The sequence below is a fragment of the Sarcophilus harrisii genome, chromosome 2, assembly GCF_902635505.1.
Source record: "Sarcophilus harrisii chromosome 2, mSarHar1.11, whole genome shotgun sequence".
Classification (NCBI taxonomy): Eukaryota; Metazoa; Chordata; class Mammalia; order Dasyuromorphia; family Dasyuridae; genus Sarcophilus; species Sarcophilus harrisii.
Genome location: NC_045427.1, coordinates 162642998 through 162664973, shown reverse-complemented (window position 1 = coordinate 162664973; position 21976 = coordinate 162642998). Strand labels below are relative to the sequence as shown.

General features: G+C 34.1%; 1 protein-coding gene across 5 annotated transcripts in view; it reads right to left on the bottom strand.

The window, feature by feature from the left end:
* The window catches only part of PAK5 (p21 (RAC1) activated kinase 5), a 430189-nt gene that overhangs the window by 33780 nt on the left and 374433 nt on the right, over positions 1-21976 (bottom strand). For all 5 annotated transcript variants that reach the window (XM_031951110.1, XM_031951109.1, XM_031951111.1 and 2 more), the window contains one exon: positions 974-1762. In XM_031951110.1, the coding sequence (XP_031806970.1) occupies positions 974-1762 (789 nt within the window). The remainder of the gene's footprint in view (positions 1-973; positions 1763-21976) is intronic.

Sequence of the window (21976 nt, the reverse complement as noted above, 5' to 3'; positions counted from 1 at the left end):
GATTTGGAAAAGTCAAAATCAACTTATTATTCACCTCTTTGCCAGTTGGAGAACCACCCACTCCTAGTATTTTCAGTGAAGCAAAGCCAAACAAATTGCCCTGACCTCAATCCTTAAAGTAGAAAATTCTGTCCTATTAGTAGTTTGGTGGGGTTTTGTTGTTTTCCTTTGGATTAGAATTCTAAACACATGCATTAGTTTGTGTCTTTCTGAATGTCTAATTTTTTAATAAAACAAACATTTTAACAGTAGACACGCCTTCCTTTCTCCTTCCCTCCCACAGAAATCTCACATAAAACATGTAGCTCTCAGCTTCTAGACTTCATTGTTCTTAAATTAGAAATGCAGCATTTATTTTAAATGAGAGGAGTCTGTGATCTGAAGGCTATACATCTTAAAAAATTAACAGAAGGTTGCTGCCATAGCTTCAGCCTTCAGGTGGCCTGGGATGGTATAATGTTATCTGTAATATCTCTTCATTTAAGAAATTTTATTTAGGTAGAAAAAGGAAGAGAGAAATGTGTCCTCTAAATATAACAAAGAATGATTCTATAATTGTCCTTCTCAACCTCTCCACCTTTATAAAATGAAGTCTTAGGTTTGTAGATATCTACACCAAACTTGCAAAGCTATAGAATCCTTTATGTAATGTCAAGGGGCAGTGAAAAGCATACAGGATCAAGGGTGTGTATCACTTATAGTGGTTGTTAAACCATTACAATTGTGTGATAAAATGAAAATTCAATAAAGTTTTTTATTTAAAAGTCTAAGTGCTAGAAACTACCCCCTCTATCATTGTTTTATTATTGTTGTTGCTGTTGTTATAGTTACTAAGGGGAAAAAAGGCTATTGTTACCATATTTCTAATTTAAACTTAATTAACTATTGTTCATCTTGACAGACACTTTGAGCACAAATTGGGCACAGAAGCCTGGGGAAGGAGAGCAAAGAGACTGACGACTGCCCACTTTACCTTTGGCATGCACGAGGTGGTTTCTGAGAGGCGAGGGTAGGTATACGAGCTGTACGAGTGTCCTTGCGTGTGTGACTTAAATGCACTTGCCCCATACGGCATGGTGGGTTCCTGGAGCCCTGAGCCTGATCTGGACCGCTGCCGCATGGCTGGCTGAGGGCTGGTCTGATTGATATATGAAGACTTGGGTCTCTTATCATAATCATCCATGCTTGGCCTCCATTCACTTTCACTGTACACCAGACTTTCTTTTGAGCATTCACTGGTCCCTGCAGTCCTAGAGGGAGTTAATTGAAAGGGATCTCGGTAATCTAGAGGGGACGCTGCGGACACCCGTTGATAGTCCCACTTGTAGCCACCATATTCACTTGGTTTACTTAGCATCTCCATGTGGGTGTGATAATCTGCAGGAAATCTGGACATATCTGATTTCAAAGTCTGCATGTCAGAATAATAAGCGTCGCTAGATTTTATTTTCACTGAATGTCCATTTTGCTTGGTTCTATGGCTGCTTTTATAATACCGATCCAGATCCTCTCCATAGATACCCTTTTCCCTGTACTTCTCCGTTATGTAGTCAGTGGTATCAGATTCACTGGAGTACCGCGAGAATGTAACGAAACCATTTTCTTCTGAATGTCCCTGGACATGGTTGGAGGTGCCCTGATGGGGAGTAGGAGGACTTTCTTTCCTTAGGGAATTGGAACGAGTCACAGAGATATTGTCAAATTCTTCTAGCAAGCCGTTGATCGAAGTTTCTTTGCAGGGCTTGTTTCCTCTGACAATTGTCTGGAAAGATGAAAAGAAATAATTTTTGAAAAATGCCTTGACATTTGTGCATTCAAATTAAAACAGAAACAAAACTGGGCAAATAATCCCTTCTAACCACTACTCTCCAAAGGAAAAAATCAACATCTCATTTTTGACTGAAACTTAGAAACATTGACTTTAGAGTTGGAAGGGACCTTAGTGGTTAAGTAGGTTAATTCCCTCATTTTATAGAAGAGGACATTTAAACCCAGGTGGACTCTTACCCAAGACAACATAGATAATAAAAAGACCCATATGAGATTCAAACCCAATAAACATTTATGTATTAAATGATGTCAATGGCATCATGAGAGGGAGCAGCAAAAAGTAACAATTTCAATTTGTCCAATTATTTCCCTTATGTGAGATTAATTTCATCATATCTCCAACACTTTTTAAAATGCCAAATAGTTTGTTATTTTATGCTAAGTGATTACTGATAATGATCATTACCTAAATAAGGTGCAAATTAACCTTCTATTTTCTCTTTTCCCCCACCAAACAAGCAAAAACAACCTAAAAGTAGAGATAATTATCATTTTCACAACCCACAACTATAAGTAATGCCATTGGGAGACTTAAAAAAAAGGTAAATATTGTCTAACATATATATGCCTTTTAAGCCTTTTGCAAGAAAATAGCTCCAAACTAGAATCACTAGAATTCTAGATAGTACAAATCTTTTGGAAACTAAAATGGGATAACAACATGAAGATTTCCCAGTCTGATTAGTTCTATGATTGATTGCATTATCATATTAAAGAAATAACAGTCATGGCCAGATTTTATATTTGAATAGTAGTAAATATTATTAGATAGAATAGGAAGAAGGTAGATTGTGACTGGAAACAAGTAATGGATCTTCAACCGCAAACATTATTTGATGAGCATAAATCATAGAAATTGTAGAAGGCCTAAGCTCTGGAGAAGTAAGTATACTTGAAACAAGGTGTTAACTCAGTGAAACTGATGAGATAATGGTTATCTAGTTTACATGTGTCTAGTATGATATCATGATATAATTATTCTAGTTTGACATGATGATATAATCACTCTAGATTGGCTTATACTCAGTATACTGTAATGATGTAATTGTAAGAGGGTATTTAAGGGCTGAGAGAACTGGGGACAAAGTCAGACTCAGACTGAGACTGGTTGACTGTCAGACTGTCAAACTGCTGGAGAAGATTGGGTCAGACTGAGACTGGCTCAGACGCAGACACATATTGTGGAGGAGACAATAAAGACGTTGGACTCTATTCTTGCTCATCCTCCTGGTGAGACCAAGGGCCTTCTGGAGGACCTCCAGAAAGCTATCCCAGACATTACAAGAAATAACTAATACTAAAAGACAACCAGCAAAAACCATTTACAAAGGCAGTCAGCAGCAATCTGACAATAACAAACTATTATGGCAAACTACTATGGGGGAGGATGAAAGAACAAAAGTACAAAGGAGAAATGCAACTGAGATTAAGTTACAGATTTTTGTGGCTGGAGGAGAAAAAATACCTGAGGAAATATCAATGGTTTAGAACAATGTGATATCAATGTAGTGAAAACTTGAAAACATTGTCAAGTTGGTGATTGTGATTTGTTTGTTGTTGTTTTAATTACTTGTTTCCACACTTAACTGACAGGGACAAGAGAATAGCACTTTTCATATGGGTTTAAATTCCAACCACACATAAGGAAAAGTGTCTCCTGTAAACAAGGGACAGGTGAAAAAGTAAAAGGAAAACCAGTCAGTCAGAATTTATTAGGCTCCTACTATGTGTCAAGTACTTTTCTAACTGCTGGAAATGTTAAGGGAAGAAAGGACTGGGAAATAAAAGGTAACATAAAAAACGAAAAGAAAGAGCCAAGTATAGGAAATGATTGTACATGGGAAAAGATTCTGGACTTCTATGAGTGAGGCAGAATTACAGGGTAAGAAATCAACAATAATATTCCACATTGTGGTGCTTGGGATTATTTTATATCAGAGAAAAGTTTGTATCAGAGAAAAGTTCAAACCAAGAAAGGTAGACAGAGCTGCAAAGCAGACAGTAAATAAGAGTCCCAAGGGCAGGATAAAATGAGTAAGGAACACAGATAATAATATGGGTGGGGAAACATAAGGAATAGTGTGAATACTTTAACAATAGAAGGCTGTGTCTGGTCTATACCTATATGCAGCAGGAAATATATTAGGGTAGGGATGGTTCTGAGGCTATAAGTTTAGACTTGGCAAGTATCCACACTGAGCTGGACAAGAAGACAAATCAGGAAAAATTTTAACTCTCATAAAGGCAATTTTGCTTTCTCTTTCATATTTTTCTTTTTTTTTCTTTTTTTTTTTAAATTTAATAGCCTTTTATTTACAGGATATATACATGGGTAACTTTACAGTCTTTCATATTTTTCTACAAAAGCATCCTATGCAAAGATTATATTCCACAGTTCATATTTCACAAGGGAGTTTGATAAAGCAAACTGATAGTTCCTCTTTGTCTATAACAATCACTTTTGTTTTCAAAATAAACACAATTACATGTTCCTTTAAAGACTGAGACTATTTTAATATTAGCTATGGCAATCAAGGAATCTAGCAATTTGAATATGCTAATGAATAATTAAAATACACACCTCTAATCCCTATTAATTTATGTTCATTACTCCCTTCAGGAGATGGCTTAAAACCCTCCGCCCCCAGGAAACTTTCTCACATTTGTTCCCTGCACATTATGTTGCTTCAAAGACTCACAGGATTTTATCTTTGATTTGCCTTCAGGGGTATGTTGCCTGTAATTGTTCCTACATCACTCATTTTACCAAAAAAAATAAAAAATGTCCTACAGCAATGCTTCACTATATTATGGAAGTGACCCTCTGGTTTTGAGGAGTATGCCTAGTTAATGGATTTAGATGCATTATATAAAGAATTACAACCTAAAAAAAATATTTAGTTTAAACTATGTGAAAAATCACAACAATTTTCCTTGATGATTCAGAAGATATTTTGGAATTTGACAGTAGGTATTTAGGAATATTACAGACATTCATCATTATTATTCATCTTAATAGTAAGAGTATGCTAGCATTGATACAGGACTTTATATATATGTTGATATTCTTATCTTGATCTTCACAACCATGCTGTGCAATAGATGCTATTATTATGCCTCTTTTTACAGATGAGGAAACAAAAGTTTGGAGATTAAGTGATTTGTCAAGTCCCATAAATGGGAAATATATAATGAAGCAGGATTTGAACTCAGGTGTTCCAAATTGCAGGTTCAGAAGCCTACCTACAACATATCAAGCTTCCATCATTCCTAAATTCCACATGAAGGTGTAACAGTATTGGCAATTAGGCTGTATTTTTCAAGCAGAGCATACCCTGGAACCTTCTTATAAAATTTCTGATAAAGGTTTATTTACTCAAAATATCTATTTTATGTAAAAACAAAATTTATTCTGTGCATAACATATATAGAAGAGTAGTTAATAACAGCTATCAGATAAACCAACCAGCTTTTCCCCTTTTCTTTTATGAGATAGCCAATTTGGGGATAAGGGAAGGAAAAGTGTTCATTGACAAGATTCTTAACCATATGAACATCTGTGATGGGTAGATATAGTCCTAAGGTATGTAATTAGGAGAAAAAGGAGAAACTTCCCTGGCTAAAGTTCAGCTAGACAGGAGTAGGAACCTGCATAGTGCCTTTTTAAAAATCCAGAAATTCATAAAACAATTTTAAAATGCTTGTAAACTAGCTTTTGTCCAACATACTAGTTCAATGATTGGCTTCTAGTCAATATAGCAGATAGAGGAAAGGAGTACTTCAGAGCAGCTATTTAAACAGGACAAAGAGAAGTCCTTACCACTGAAGGGGCCACAAGAACCATTGCCTCATCTTCCAAATCTTTAAGAATAAAGAGCTAGTTAGAAGAAGCATATATAAACTAAACTAATATAATACAATATAATAATTTATTGTATTGTACAGGCACTAAAATAATATAGGATAATATAACAATTTCATATACTTTCACATATTGTACAGACACATAACATGAATATAGGCACATACAAAATTATATGCTTATTGTGTTATGTTTTATATATATATATATATATATACACACACATACACATGTATGTGTGCACACATGCATAGATACTAATATGTATTCTTTACCTACTAGTTGCAGAACACCATCTTAGACCAAAGTTTAGATAAGGCAAGGGACCTGACTTTGAGGAACTGACAGTATAGTATCAAAATAAGAACCCTCTCATTGGCGTGAATACAATCAAATACTTTTTTTTTAAAGTTTTTTTATATTTCATATATTTCAAGTATCCAAAATAGGTTAGGCACAATATATCACATTGATCCACACACAGAGTGAGCCTTCACTACACACTCTTGAAGGGAGTCTCTTCTTCACATATATATATATATATAAGAAGACAAAGGATGTCATTTCTGGATGTTAGCCCAAGGGTATTTCAGAATGATGGGAGGAGAAAGATGAGGGTACAGCTCTGTTCCAACCTACTGCTAAAAGTATGATTCTTCTACATCTGATTTATTTCCTATATGCTTAAAAACAAATCTACAAGGCACATTAATACACTGTGGGCTATACATCCTTAGCCAAATATTCTCACTCTTTTGGCAGCCTGCCTTTGAGGAATGCTTATCTATGATGATTTGCTTTGGTTCTTTTTTGTTTCAATCCTTCCCTGGAGATACCAGCTGAGCAAAATGACCAATTTATTTATTCTTAAGGGGCAAGTGGTTAAAGGAACAGCAGGAAAAGACTAAATGATGGAGACTTCAGCATTAAGCTTTATTTAACTTGTCCTACAAATCTTCCATTGAATTATAGTTAAATAATGCTATCAGGCACAAAATAGAAAACTGATAAGATATCCTTGACTTCCTATAAATTCAAATTCTGTCACATATTTCCTGTGTGATATAGGTGTAAATTTTCATACAGAAAATAAATACTTTACATAATTAAGCAATTAAGATAAATAATTGGACTAAATGTTTAGAGAGTTCAATTTTCATTTTATAGGGGTTTTTTCAAAATGTTTTTGTATGTAGCAATTGATTGGTTGTCTTTTGTTCTCTTATCTATTCTGTTATTCTCTTTTGTTGGAGAATTTAGTCCATTCACATTTAAACATTTAATAAGTATGTTTATTGCTTTTTTCCCCACTTATTTTTTTTGCATTGATTTCTTCCTTTAAATTTAGCATTTTGTCCCTTATTAGTTTGTTTTACAATAACAATCTTATCTTTTAAATTTTTTCACATTTATTATGAATTTAACCATCATGAACATTTCAATATGTATAGAGGAGAAGATTGTATATGTATGCATGCATATCACATGCATTTTAAGAATTTGGGTATTAAATGTTAATAAAATGGTCCTGTCTTTCTGTATTTACTTGTAGACTACTCAATACTCTCTTCTATGTATTTTTAAATATTTCATTGGCTCATTAATTTTCCTTTTTTGTTATACGATCTTTTCCAAAGTCTCACCTTTCCTGTTTAACCTGTTCTATCCTGGTTTCCTTGAGTTTATTTAAATTATCAATTTGTTTTTATTTTTCTCCATTCTCTCCTTTTTTACTCAGAGTCCCTTTGGAATTCTTTGCTCACCTCTTCCCCACCCCCACAAATAACATAACAATAGCCTTTCTTTTGTTGAAGGTCCATCTGTTTTGCTGATAATTTGGCTCCCCTTGGCAGGATATGTTATTTTAGAAGGCAATTTGTTTTCCTTGACTTCTTCAAATATTATATCCAATCTTTTATCCGATGTAGAGTAGTCCTAGGTTATTATAAGAGACTTTTTTTACTATAACTAAATGCTTTTCTCTTGAGTGCTTGTAAAACTTTGTAATTTTGCATCAAAATATCTGAAATTCAATCATTCTATGCCTTCACATTTCAAGCTTAATGTTTTCATCTTCTGAAGATCTGAGAATTCTTTCATTCAGTACTTTGCCATTTGTTTTCAAGATTTATGGGCAATTTCATTGTATTTTTCCCTTTAGCATGATATTTAGGCTCTTTAACCCATGATGTTTTGTGGAGGACTTAAGATACTCAAAATTATCTTTCTATTTTCCATAGTCATTGACAGTGGTTCAGCAATGAGAACTGCCATTTAATACTCTATAATGAAGATCAACCTGGCAGATAATGAATTTTCTTCCGTTTTTCTTTTGTTTTTTCCAATCCAAAGTTTATCATTTTAGAGTTGGAAGTGACCTCAGAGATCATCTAGTCCAACTTTGAAGGTTAGGTAAAATAGTGTTTTGGATTACGTTGGATTTGGAGTAAGAAACATCTGATTTCAATCCTGCCTCACTTACTAGTTTTGTTATCTTGCTTGTGCCAAGTCACTTAACCATTTCTACTCTTGTAATGGGCTGAAACTGAGTTGATACACTGAGGTCTGAGCACTTAACAATACTCTATTATCATATGCTTGGAGAAAGAATGGCCCTGCCCACTATTCTGTGCTGGCTCAATCTGTTGGGTATAGAGAGACTTGGAGGAGGGATTGGAAGGTGGAGAAGGACAAGCGAGTGTGACTCTGGGCAGTGGAAAAAAGAGATTTCTGTGTCCATTCCTCTCTTCTCCCTTCAACACAGAATAAAGATCAAGGACTTTTGCTTATCCTGACTCTGGCTGATTCTAAAGTATCCCAGGGTGCTAATGCCATCATCACATACTCTCAATTTTCTTTTATGTAAAAAGAAAACAATATGATCTCCCTCACAGAGTTATGACAGGAATCAAATAAGACATGTATATAGCCCTTTGTAAATCTTAAAAGTGCTATATAAATTCTAGCGATTGTTGTTAAATTATTAATGATTAATAATTATTATTAATAACATTATTTAAATATTATCATTAGTAACAGTAGAAGTAGCTATTTATTTAAATTATTTGCCTCTGAGTTGTCCAATGTACCAGATGTAAAATTGTGACCCTGACATACTGTTTGTATTCATTTTCTGTAACAATATCAGAAAGACAATTTTCAAAGATATAAGAAATCTATTAAGTGTAATGATTTATTATGACTGCTGAGGGTTCATGATAAAACATGCTACCCAATTCCTAACAGGAAAATGATGGACACTAGGGATACACACAAGACACATGCTTATATCTCTGTCTCTTTCTTTCTGTATACATACATACATACATACACACACATACACACACACACAAAGATGATATATAATAAATAAATGTTATTCACCTTAAACTAAAACTTTCCTTTTTCTTTCATAGAGAAAAGAAATTTAATTTACTATATATTTTGGTGTATAAAAATGTATTTTCTATTATATGAATATAAGGACTTCTAGATTAAATTTGCCCATTAAGTTGGAATGACAGAATAACTTAGGAACATAGGGTATAGAAAGAGCTATTATTGTGCATCTGATTCTCATCATCCAGGAATACCTAGTTTCTAGATGCAAAAGATGAAATATTTGGGTAGGAGTAGGAAGTGATCTCATTTTGCCTTAAAAATTGTCATAAAGAATTTGTCAATAGTCCAACTTTCACCCCAGATTTTAGAAGAGCAAATTTCAGAATGTTCAGAGAAAGGATAGGTTGATTATGCTGACCAGGAATACTACTTTAGTTTTACTTTTTAATTAGCAAAAATCCATTCTCCTATCTCTCATACCTCCTTTATAACATTGGAGAAAAAAAAAGATTTGTAACAAACATATATAGTCAAGCAAAACAAATCCCCACGTTGGCCATATATATGTAGATGCATGTGTCACAACACATATTTCCATGTAATATACATATGTAGACATATTTATACACACATGTGTATGTGTATATGTACACAGATGCATAACAATATAATATGTTTTTCTTTTTCCATTGACCATCGAAATTCTGTCCAGCAGGCTTTCCTTCTCTGGTTCCTATATTTTTGAGTCACATGCTAGACATGGCTCTGTTCCCACAAAGACCATCTATGAAGTCAAAATTATTACCCTGTATTAATATCTCTAATTCACATTGGATGTTCTCTATACATTCTGTGAAATATTTAAAATCTTTTTAAGGAAAAAGTAGCTGAAGACACTGTCTTCATGATTGTTTCTGGCTTTTCAATAACTTTGTTCTTTTGAATATATACCAGAAAGTTAATTTATTTGCCTCTGTGTTACTAAGAAATGACTGTGATATACTTGGAATATCACAAATTTTCTTCCAAGTTTGTAACTACATTGACAAACACAGACAAACTCTCTAAAAATGATTCCTAGAGATATTTATGGTAAGAATACTATATTTGTTGTTTATATGAATATCCTGTTTTCTCTATTTGTTCTTTTCTCTTCTTCCCTAAGAAAAATCCTAACTTTAATAGTTAATTAGGATCCTTTGAAAATTCACTCTTTAATTCATAGGAAAACTTATTGGAAATACATACAAGTTAATCAATGCTTGTGTTACAAAAATGTTCATAAGACAACAGTATTTTGTACTGGTAAAATATCTTTTCTCTCACTAATTTAGTTGTAAAAGCTCTCAATCAATGAAATGAAAAGCAATAATTTTACTATAACTTATATAATTTGGTGTGTAAAAAATCTATTCTCTATTATATAAGGACCTCTCCATGAAATTTGCCCATTAAGCTGGAATGATTGAATAATTAAGGAATTTAGAGCATCTGTAAAGAAATAGGTGATAAAAACAAAGGGAAAAAAGGATTTGTATGTGATCACAAATACAGATGATGATGGTTATTTAAAACAATCCCAGCATAAGGGCTAAAAGTCAGTTTCAACATAAACTATGAGTGCCTGAATTTAATAATTTGAGAATGACTCTAAGGCTTTAAGCCTACAGGACTAGAAGGACAGTGATGTCCTTGACAAAAATAGAGAAATTAAGAAGATAGATAAGTCTGGGGGAGAAAATAACGAGTTCTGATTTGGACGTGTTTCAGATGCCTGCATAAGGCATCCAATTTGAAATATCAAATAGGTGGAGGGGATGTGGGAAACTGGAACATTGATGCATTGCTGGTGGAGTTGTAAATGAATCCAACCATTCTGGAGAGCAACCTGGAATTATGCCCCAAAAGTTATCTAACTGTGCATACCCTTTGACCCAGCAGTGCTACTACTGGGCTTATACCCCAAAGAGATACTAAAGAAGGGAAAGGGACCAGTATGTACAAGAATGTTTGGGGCAGCCCTGTTTGTAGTGGCTAGAAACTGGAAAATGAATAGGTGCCCATCAGTTGGAGAATGGTTGGGTAAATTGTGGTATATGAATGTTATGGAATATTATTGTTCTGTAAGAAATGACCAGCAGGATGAATACAGAGAGGCTTGGAGAGACTTACATGAACTGATGCTGACTGAAATGAGCAGAGCCTGGAGATCATTATACACTTCAACGACAATACTGTATGAGGATGTATTCTGATGGAAGTGGATTTCTTCAATAAAGAGAAGACCTAACTCAGTTTCAATTGATCAATGATGGACAGAAAGCAGCTACACCCAAAGAAAGAACACTGGGAAATGAATGTAAACTGTTTGCATTTTTGTTTTTCTTCCCAGGTTACTTTTACCTTCTGAATCTAATTCTCCCTGTGCAACAAGAGAACTGTTCGGTTCTGCACGCATACATTGTATCTAGGATATACTGTGACATATTTAACATGTATAAGACTGCTTGCCATCTAGGAGAGGGGGTGGAGGGAGGGTAGGGAAAAATCGGAACAGAAGTGAGTGTAAGGGATAATGTAAAAAATTACCCAGGTATATGTTCTGTCAATAAAAAAGTATAATAAATAAAATAAAATAAAAGGAGAGAATGATAAAATTGAAAGTAAAAAGAAAGAAAGAAAGAAAGAAAGAAATATCCAACAGGCAGTTCATGATAGAGGACTGGAGTTCAGCAAAGATTTGATATCAAGATCCAGGAATCTTTGCCTAGAGGTTGAATCCATGACAATTGATAAGATCATCATGTTGAGAGGGTATAAGGAAGAAAGAGAAATGGGTCTAGAACAGAGCTTTGGGTGTGCAATCATAATTAATAATTATGATATGGAGGAAGATATAAGGAAAGAAATCGAGCACTGGGTTCTGCTTCTCATAATAATATTTGTGAATGAATAAATGAATAAAATAAAATTCACAATATCACAAGGAGAATTACATTGAAATATAACTTCAATTTATTTTTTCAAAAAAGGAGTTAAAAATGTGTGTTTTAAGGCCTTGGTAGCTCTAACTGTTGATCTGTGATTCCATCATAAGAAAAATAGTCAAAGCCAAGAGAGAGTGATATCATTAAAAGAAAGGACAGAGTATTCCTAAGGAATAAGCAATCAAAAAGTATCAAAGCATAGCTTTCTAGTTATCTTACAAATTACTTCCCCAACAAACTCCACGAGATAGCCAATTTTCTTTTCCTTACACATGGCAGTCCATCTCCTGGATGTCCCCAATGCTTGTAATATTGTCACTATATATACTTACTTACATAAATGTTTTTCTTTCCCATTAAAATGTAAGTTCCTCAAGTCACTCCTCAAGTGACTGCTTTCACTTTTTCTTTGAATCTCCAATGCCCTTGGCACATGGCAAGTGGTTAATAAATAAATCAGTTAATAGCTGATTGATTGAAATGCTGTAGTGGTCAAAATGAGATCTGAGGCCTTTTAGATGTTTTAGTTTCCAGATCATGGTAACTTTGGAAAGAACAGCCTTTTTTGAATTATGACAGAAGCTACATTTCAGAGTTTAGAAAATTTTAAGAGCAAAAGGAGAAGCATCAAATGGAGATAGAGTCTTCAAAAAGTTGAGCTGAGACAGGGAAGAAAGAAAAAAGAAGGGATGATTCAATTTGACCCTCACATCAGAGCACATTTAAAAATTTTCATGTGTCTATTTATAATCTTGGAAACTGGCAAACACATCAATGAGAACTTGTGCTATTGTTTAACTTAAGAAAATTATTGAGAAAATGTTAATAATGCATGTTAAACTTTAAAATATGTTCTCTGTATGCTTTTTAAATTCTTGCCTCCTCTCCCCCAGTTATTAGTTATTTAATTATTAAAATAATTAATTATTAAATAGTTTAAAATAGTTATTAAATAGTTAGTTACCAGCATATTTTTGAATACAGAATGATATCAATAAGGAATCCTAGGATTAAGTTAAGTTTTGTTTTTGTTTTATTTTAAGGATGGAGGAGATATGAATGTACTTGTGGGCAGCAGGGAAATAAAAAGTAGATAGAAGTAAGTTAAAAATTTAGAAGATGTTTATGTAGTCAATATGTTAGCAAACACAGAAAACATATCAGATTAAGGATACATTTATGAAGTCTAAAATATAAAACAACCAGTTTTATTCTTTTTTTATTATTTAGAAACATAATTTCTATTTCAAGAAAATTAAGCAAAATTTCCCTTTCGATAGTTAAATTGATCATTTATTTCTAGAGCAGAAATAAAGTTAGGCTAAGTATCATAAGTATTGAAAGATTTTCATGGGCAAAGTAAAATGTTATATTTGGCTATCAGGTATTGTTCAATGCTTTCACATTTCTAAAGGAATTGGACTCCCATGGAGCAGAATTAAGACTTTAACTAAGTCAGTGTTGCTGACTTGACTTTTCTCCCCCTACCCTAAATGCCTCAGAGTGGTTTATAAAGAAAACCCATGCTGAGAGTGTCAAGCAAAGTCACATTAAAGAAATGTCATAGCTGTAGATGATGGAACCACAGATCAATAGTCAGAGCTACCAAGGCCTTAAAGCACACAATATTTTTTTTATTATACATTTTTATTTACAAGTTATATGCATGGGTAATTTTACAGCATTGATAATTGCCAAACCTTTTGTTCCAATTTTTCTCCTCCTTCCCCCCCATCCTCTACCCCAGATGGAAGGTTGATCAATACATGTTAAATATGTTAAAGTATAAATTAAATACAATACAAGTATCCATGACCAAACCGTTATTTTGCTGTACAAAAAGAATTGGACTCTCAAATATTGTACAATTAGCCTGTGAAGGAAATCCAAAATGCAGGGGACAAAAATAGAGGGATTGGGAATTCTATGTAATGGTTCATAGTCATCTCCCAGAGTTCTTTCACTGGGTGTAGCTGGTTCAGTTCATTACTGCTCTATTGGAACGGATTTGGTTCATCTTATTGCTGGAGATGGCCACGTCCATCAGAACTGATCATCATTTAGTATTGTTGTTGAAGTATATATAATGATTTCTTAGTCCTGCTCATTTCACTCAGCATCAGTTCGTGTAAGTCTCTCCAGGCCTCTCTGAAATCATCCTGCTGGTCGTTTCTTACAACAGTAGCATTCATATACCATAACTTATTCAGCCAGTTCCCAATTGATGGGCATCCACTCAGTTTCCAGTTTCTGGCCACTACAAACAGGGCTGCCATAAACATTTTTGCACATGTGGGTCCCTTTCCCTCCTTTAAGATCTCTTTGGGATATAAGCCCAGTAGAAACACTGCTGGATCAAAGGATATGCACAGTTTGATAACTTTTTGAGCATAGTTCCAAATTGCTCTCCAGAATGGCTGGATGTGTTCACAATTCCACCAACAATGTATCAGTGTCCCCGTTTTCCCACATCCCCTCCAACATTCCACATTATTTTTCCCTGTCATTCTAGCCAGTCTGACAAGTGTGTAGTGGTATCTCAGAGTTTTCTTAATTTGCATTTCTCTGATTAATAATGACTTGGAGCATATTTTTATATGGCTAGAAACAGTTTCAATTTTTCCATCTGAGAACTGTCTGTTCATATCCTTTGACCATTTATCAATTGGAGAATGGTAAAGGACACATTCTTAACTCCTTTTTTGAAAAAGTAAATTGAAGCTATATTTCAATATAAATGATTCTCCTTATAATATTGTGAATTTTATTTTATGCATTCAAAAACATTATTATGAGAAGCAGAACTAGGCAGAACAAAAGTCAAAGTAGTTCATGGCACAAAATTGTTTGAAAATTCCTGCCTTAGAGATCATATAGGATAACCTCTTCATTTTGTAAATCAAGAAGCCTTGAAGCCCAGAGGAAAACACAATGAAGCAAAACAAGGTCACATGGATTATAAATGGCAGAGACAGGATTTGAAGCCAGGTATTTTGAATAGAAACCCAAAAGTTTTATCCTACTCCAAACTGTGCCATGTATGAAAAAAATGTCTCTATTCTTTAATCTCATTACTAACACCTTTTAATGCTTTGAATCTCTAGTCAATTTAAATGCATTAATTATGCAAGTAAATATTTCCTTTTCCCAAATGGTTATTACCATTTCCTGTTTATAACTATAATAATGTTATGTTAGATATAAGAAATGTTTTAAAATTAGTATTATTAAATGAAAAGCAGTCCTGATTTTTCCATTGACTTTATATTATAGGTATTTTTCTTTGAGTTAATGGACTGTCAGAAGGCAAATGATTTTTTGAAACTAACAAAATGGTGATGGTACTTTGAATCTGTAAGAGCAAAGGTGGGACAATGTTTGTTTTTTGTTGTAAATAATGAAATTTTTAAAAATGTTGTATTCAATCTTAACTAGCTTGAAAAGGGAAGACTGTTATTTGTCACCTTCAATATGGGTTGTTTATTAAAGCAGATTTATCAATGTAAAAGAATGTGAAGCTTTATATAGATCAATAAAAAGAGTATCAGTGAATTTTATGCCACAGAACTGCTATGCGTTAAAAATCAATGAAAGTCAATCTATTTGAATTAGAGTGCACTACTTTGAACTAGTGGCTTTCATTTTCTTTCCATTGCTTTCTGGACAATTTCAGTGTTTGCGCTGGACTGCAGTGACAGCAGCCATATTTCATTGTGTTCCTTCAGTGTTCTGTCCTTTGGTGATAAGCTATAATGGATCTGTCTGTACGAACAGCTGTCTTCCCTTGTTCCCAAGGAGAGATGAAAAACCGTTTCTGTTTTCAAATACTGTATTAAACCTGACAATAATGAAGTGTGTAATTAACAGTTTTGCCCTAATAAGACCTTGCATTTATTGTCTTTAGAGTGATTGTACCTTATGTGATTTTTAAGAATGCTTTAAGATTCTGTTCTTTGGGGCTATTTTTTCTTTTTTTTAAGGAAACATATTCACTATGATACAAACCATAGCCTCAGACTTTCATGTTAAATCTATGCTTATGAATAGCTTGGAGAAATTTCAGTTATATCTTTTTTTCATTTTAATAATGCATGTCACTAAAAATGCAGGGGGGTGGGGAGGAAACCTAGATTTTTTTTTGAGAAATGGTACACTTGGAGCCTCCAATCAGGAAAGGTCATGAATGAAGGAAGAATGAATTTGAGAAATGCACAGGACCCCAGATGTGCCAGTTAATCTTTCTTAAAAAACTATTTTCATGACTGGCTCTTGGTAAAAGAAATTGAACAAGAGGCCTTTGGTTGTTGTGGGAAGTGGGAAAGAATATCACAATCCTTGCTCCATAGACTATTTAAGGTACTATGAAAACAAAAATATTATAAAATACCAATTAAATGGAACTTGAAATATAAGAACTCTTAAGTTAACAGTAATTTTTGTTGACTTTTTCTTTTAGGAGAAAAGAGTCATCTCAAGAAAAAGTATAAAAATAAAATAAGTTGCCATCAAAGATTTGTCAGGAGGAAATGACCTGTGGTTAGTAACCCTTGTATAGGCCCAATCCTTATTCCCCCCAAAGGTGCCAAATATTGGCAGCAAGAATAAAGAATGAGGCTTGCAGAAGCACTAGAATACCCTTCACTCATCCATGAAGAAATTTATTTATGCTAGTATTCTCTACTTTCTAAGGCAAGAAAGAGAATTCAGATTATTTAGAAATATTTCATTAAACGGGTTGAAAGCCACTTTCTCACCTACTGCCTGCCTTCAAAAGTTTAATAAGCTGAAAATTTGATTAATCAAAAGATGCTATTAACTGAAGTTTTACTACATGAAATTGTTTTGATTTAATAAATACACTCATAAAATAATTGTTCCTGAATCATTCACACAGTGACTCTCTGTCAAATTAATTAGTTATGGCCTGTTTACATTGACAATGTACAATGAAATAGTAGCTAAATCCAGTCCATAATAGCTGATTAATTTAGCCAAAAATAATAGAATGTGTCTATTTCTGAATATGAAGCTGGTTTGAAGAACTTAAAAACTAAAAATATATTCAAAGTATATTATTGATTGAAATTTTTTTGGTTATGGTCTGGTTCCTCTGGAGATTGCTAAGCATACCAGTTTGCCCTAGCAGAAACACGAGAGGATTTAGGAACTGGTCAAAGATAAGGCAGAAAGTGGGCAAAAGACAACAAAATTGGACATGTTTGTGATAGCATAGGACTCTTCTACTTCACCATCAATCAATTATTTGCTAAATTACTCATTCAAGAAAGTGAATCAAGCAGAAGACAAATGTGGGTTTGAAACAAATGTCTGTCAGTGCAGCCTAGAGACACCAGGGCAAGAGCTTTACCTGAACCTGATCCAGGTAAAGATATTAAGAGAAGCCATTTGAATAAAGGAAGGTCTAGCAAGATTCTCACATTACAGGACAGCAATTTAAAAAACTACATTTAAGATAAGTAATATTAATAAAAACAATAAAAAAAGAGAGAGAAAAGAGGAGTAAGGAGACACAAATCAGTGTGTGCATGTGTGATTTCCATCAGAGATATATTCATTGTCATTAATGGAGGTATCCTATGATCTTAATAAAAGTGTTTATATCTTATAGTTAAAGGTTATACATTTGGATCTGAAAATGGGAAATAAACATGATTAGGGCCTAGGTAGCTAGACAGCCTTTAACAGAGAGAGCCTGAATTACTACATACAATCTGAAAGGAGCAAACAGGAAGGAGCACTGGGCAACCTGGGATTGTTTTATTTTTGAGACAAACTAGATGCTTATTCTAGGGCAAATCTCTCAATTTCTTATGTCTCTAAAAACTCCACTGGGCAAAAGTTTCTTCCCTGGGAATTCTAAAATTCTAAAATCATAGCTCTGATGCAAAACTATTGCTACATATGTAAGTGTGTGTGATGAGGTTTTGGATAGCTAAGTGGGCACTCATCTAGATAGCCTGAATTATGGTATACAAGCTGGAAGCCTACTCCCTAAGGCAAACAGGCAGGATCACAGAAAGGGTTATAAGTGGGCCTTTTTTTATTTTTTATTTTGATTAGGCATTTTGTTTAAATATACCTTTATTATAGCTCCACCTCCAGTAGAGTTCTCTGGTAGAATTGTTAGCTGAATTCTTTGCATGGACAAAATTATCTTAACTCCCATTACTGCATCTAATTAGAAAGCCACTTTATGATATCAGCTCTTAGAGGTTATATTTCCCCTCTAAAAGATACCTACTCTACTGTAATTCCATCCCAATTTCTTTTCTGATACTGAATCCCTTTAATCCCCCCCTTCTCCACTGACTCTTTTTTTGGGGGGTTAGTCTACTTGCTGAGCAACATAATAGCTAGCATCTATTAGGATCCTGAAGTCCTTTTGGAATTAGTCTCCAAATTCCTCAATTGCCATACCTTAATGGGTCTCTGCTAGAGAACTTGTCTTCCCCCTTGTTAATTGCTAATACCTCTTCCTTGCTAAAATCCCTTATGGATTTAACCCGCTTTTAGCAACATAATTAAATCTTTGCCCCTTGATTTGGAGAAAATCTAAGTCTACAAATTCTTTTGAAAAAACTTGCGAGGTTGGCCCCGTAACTCCAATATACTTTTGGGGTACCACTTCACTACCCCCATCATTTTGCTGACCCTGCACGGGGAGAGTCTAACATTACCCTATAACCACAACATGTAAGTATATATGTATATGTGTGTAGAGATATGTATGTACACACATGCATATATAAATATATATACATATATACCTATACATATATAGAAAGGAAGATTCTATGTATGCATATATACAGACAGATAATACATATACAGTATACATACATGCAAACGTGTGTGTGTGTGTGTGAAGATATCCAGGGCAGCTAGAAAGCATAGGGCACAGAGTACTTAGCCTGGAGTTAGGATAAGTCATCTTCAGGAGTTCAAATCCAGCCTCAGATACTTACCAGCTATGTGATCTTGGCTCAGTTACTTGACCCTATTTTTTTCATTTTCCTCATCTGTACAATGAACTGGAGAAGGAAATGGCAGACCATTCTATTTCTTTTTTTCTTTTTTTGATATTTTTGCTTCTGTAAAACCTTTTTAATTTGATGTAATCAAAACTGCCCATTTTGTATTTCATAATGTTCTCTATCTTCTTTTTGGTCATAATTTCTTCCCTTTTCTTTAGATCTGACAGGTAAAAAATCATGGCTTCTTTTTTGGGGAAAGAGAGAGACATAATTGGAATTAAGCCCAGGGACACACATCTACCTAGCCTAATTTGAACTCAAGTCCTCTTGACTCCAAAGCCACTACTCAATCCACTGTGCCATCTAGCTGTTCCCAGTATCTTTGTATCTTTCCCAAGAAAACTCTCCAAAAATCACAGAACGTGAAAGTGATAGCAACTACTTCCCAGGATTGTTTTTTTTAAATAAGAAAATGAGATATTTGATTTTATCATTATTATTAATTTTAAGATAAATGAATTTTTTAAAATTTGAAAATGATAAAAGGGAGGGGAGAAAAACAACCTTTTGCTCAGCACTTTACAATGTGTCACAACATTGTAATTCTGTAAAATAGGCCTGCATAATCCTCTGTTTAGCAAAGATGAAATTAAGGCACAGAATGATTAAATCTCTTGATTAGGGTCCCATTGCTCTGAGGTGGAATATTCAAATGATAGCCATCTCTCTCTAAGACCAGTGCATGTACCACTGTAACCTGCTGAGTGCCCTGATGATACACATTAGTCGTGACTCACAAAAAGGACTAGAGACTAGGGAATCACAGTTCACTGACTTGATCTGAAGCTGGGAACTTGATTTATTCAATCTCTCTAAGCTCCCTGCTAAGGAGCAATGTTCTGTTTCTTGCTCAAGTATTAGAATGTCTTGTCAAAATATAAAACAGAGAAAGAGACATAATTATTCATATCTGTCAAATGGTTGTGGGTGGACAGAGTTTGAGCTGTTCCAAGTCATGCTGGTGAGTCAGAGCAGAAAATTCAAGGCTGAAATCATAGCAAAACATCTCTCTTGAGATAAGGAGAAAACTCAGGTTTGGCTGATTAGCATATGTCTATATATTTATATAGATGCTCAGGCATACATATGTGTGAGCCAAAGGACTGAACCAAGTCCACTTATCCTGCTTAGTAACTGCATGTAAGCTGGTACAAACAAATTTGGAAATAGTAAGAGTAACAAATCATCATTTTTCATTAGTTTTATAGGCATACATGTTTATAGATATGTAGATATGGATAAATTAAATTCATATGTAAACATAACTAAAACACATATATACAATATCTATTTACATAGGTATGTTTAAAAAGTTTTTTTCAGCCATTTTCCTTGACTGTCCCTGAAGATTTTCATTATTTTGCTATAAAGGTGATTCATTTGTTATATAAATTACTAAAAATAGTCACATTTGTATGGTATGCTTACATGAGGTGCTTTTTTCATAACAACTTCTTGAAAAACGACCCATTTGTTATTGAGGGAATTAAAATTTAGAGACACTGAATAATTTGTTTTTATTCCTAGCTATTTTCCTAGATTTCATTATGATCTTCAGAAACTTCTTGAAAGATCACATTAACTGTGAAACAACTTCTCCTTAGTGCCACTCTTTGGGCTCTCCCTCCTACTCCATTAGAAATGATGGAATATGGATATCACCAAATACTTTATTAAAGAAGGGAGCCTAAGGCAGCCATTTCCTCTTTCCCAACCTGCTGCAGTATGTATCACAAGTATCCTCCCTTCACTGTATTCTTTTAACTTCTTTTTATATATTATTGTCACCCACTAGATTTTAAACTCCTCAAGGGCCAGGAGTATATTCTGCCTTTCTTTGCATCCCTACAGTGTCTGGCACATAGTAGGTTAGTTACTTTGTTGTCTTTTGTTCTTGAACAGGCCCATAGGGATGTCACTCTATTGGAGTCAGCATACAGTATGACTACTATGGCTGACCAGATCAATGGTAGTGCTGAATGATCCAGCACAGGTTGAACACAAATAGTCCATATGAACATTTGGAGTGGAGATGTCTCTAAATCTATGCTTCATATTTCTTCTGAACTATGTGATTTTGCTTCACCCATGGAGCACAGAGCTTTCTTTGATATGGGCACACCATACTGAGTGTCCCTTTGCCAGGGTCTCCCCTGTCACACAACTGATTTCAAAGTTCTTCAGAGAAACTTTAAGATTGGCTTTATATCATTCCTTCTGACCTCCTGCTTACCTTGTATAAATTCTCCATAAAATAGTCTTTTGTTCTTCCAAATAAAATCTATTGTTTTTTCTAATCCAATGAAATTATTATATAAATCAGTTTAGATTATTTTTTATTATATTGCCTTTTCTTGTGGACTGATCCCATTGTTGAGGAGAGTAATTTGGAATTATGCCCAAAGACTTATTAAATTGCCTATATCTTTTGGCTCAGCAATACCACTACTGGGTCTGTTTCCTAAGATTATCAGGGAAAAGACAGGAGAGAGCCTATATGTTCTAAAATATTTATAGCAGCTCCCTTTGTTGTGGCAAAGAACTGGGAAGTTGCAGGGATGCCCATCAACTAGGGAATGGCTAAACAAGTTGTGGTAATTGATTGTGATAGAATACTATTGTGCTATAAGAAATGATGAACTTCATGATTTTAGAAAAAAACACAGATTGAATTGCACAAAATAATGAAAAGTAAAATAAGCAGATCTAAGAGAACATTGTAACAGTAACAGCAGTATTGTTTTAAGAGCCTTATTAGCTGAATTTCTTTGAGTGACTAAGTCATTTTGACTATTATAAATATCCAAATTAACTACAAAGGACCTATGAAGATGCTCTCTGTATCCAGAGAAAGAATTGATAAATAGAAGCAGATATAGAATGACTTTATAAATATATAC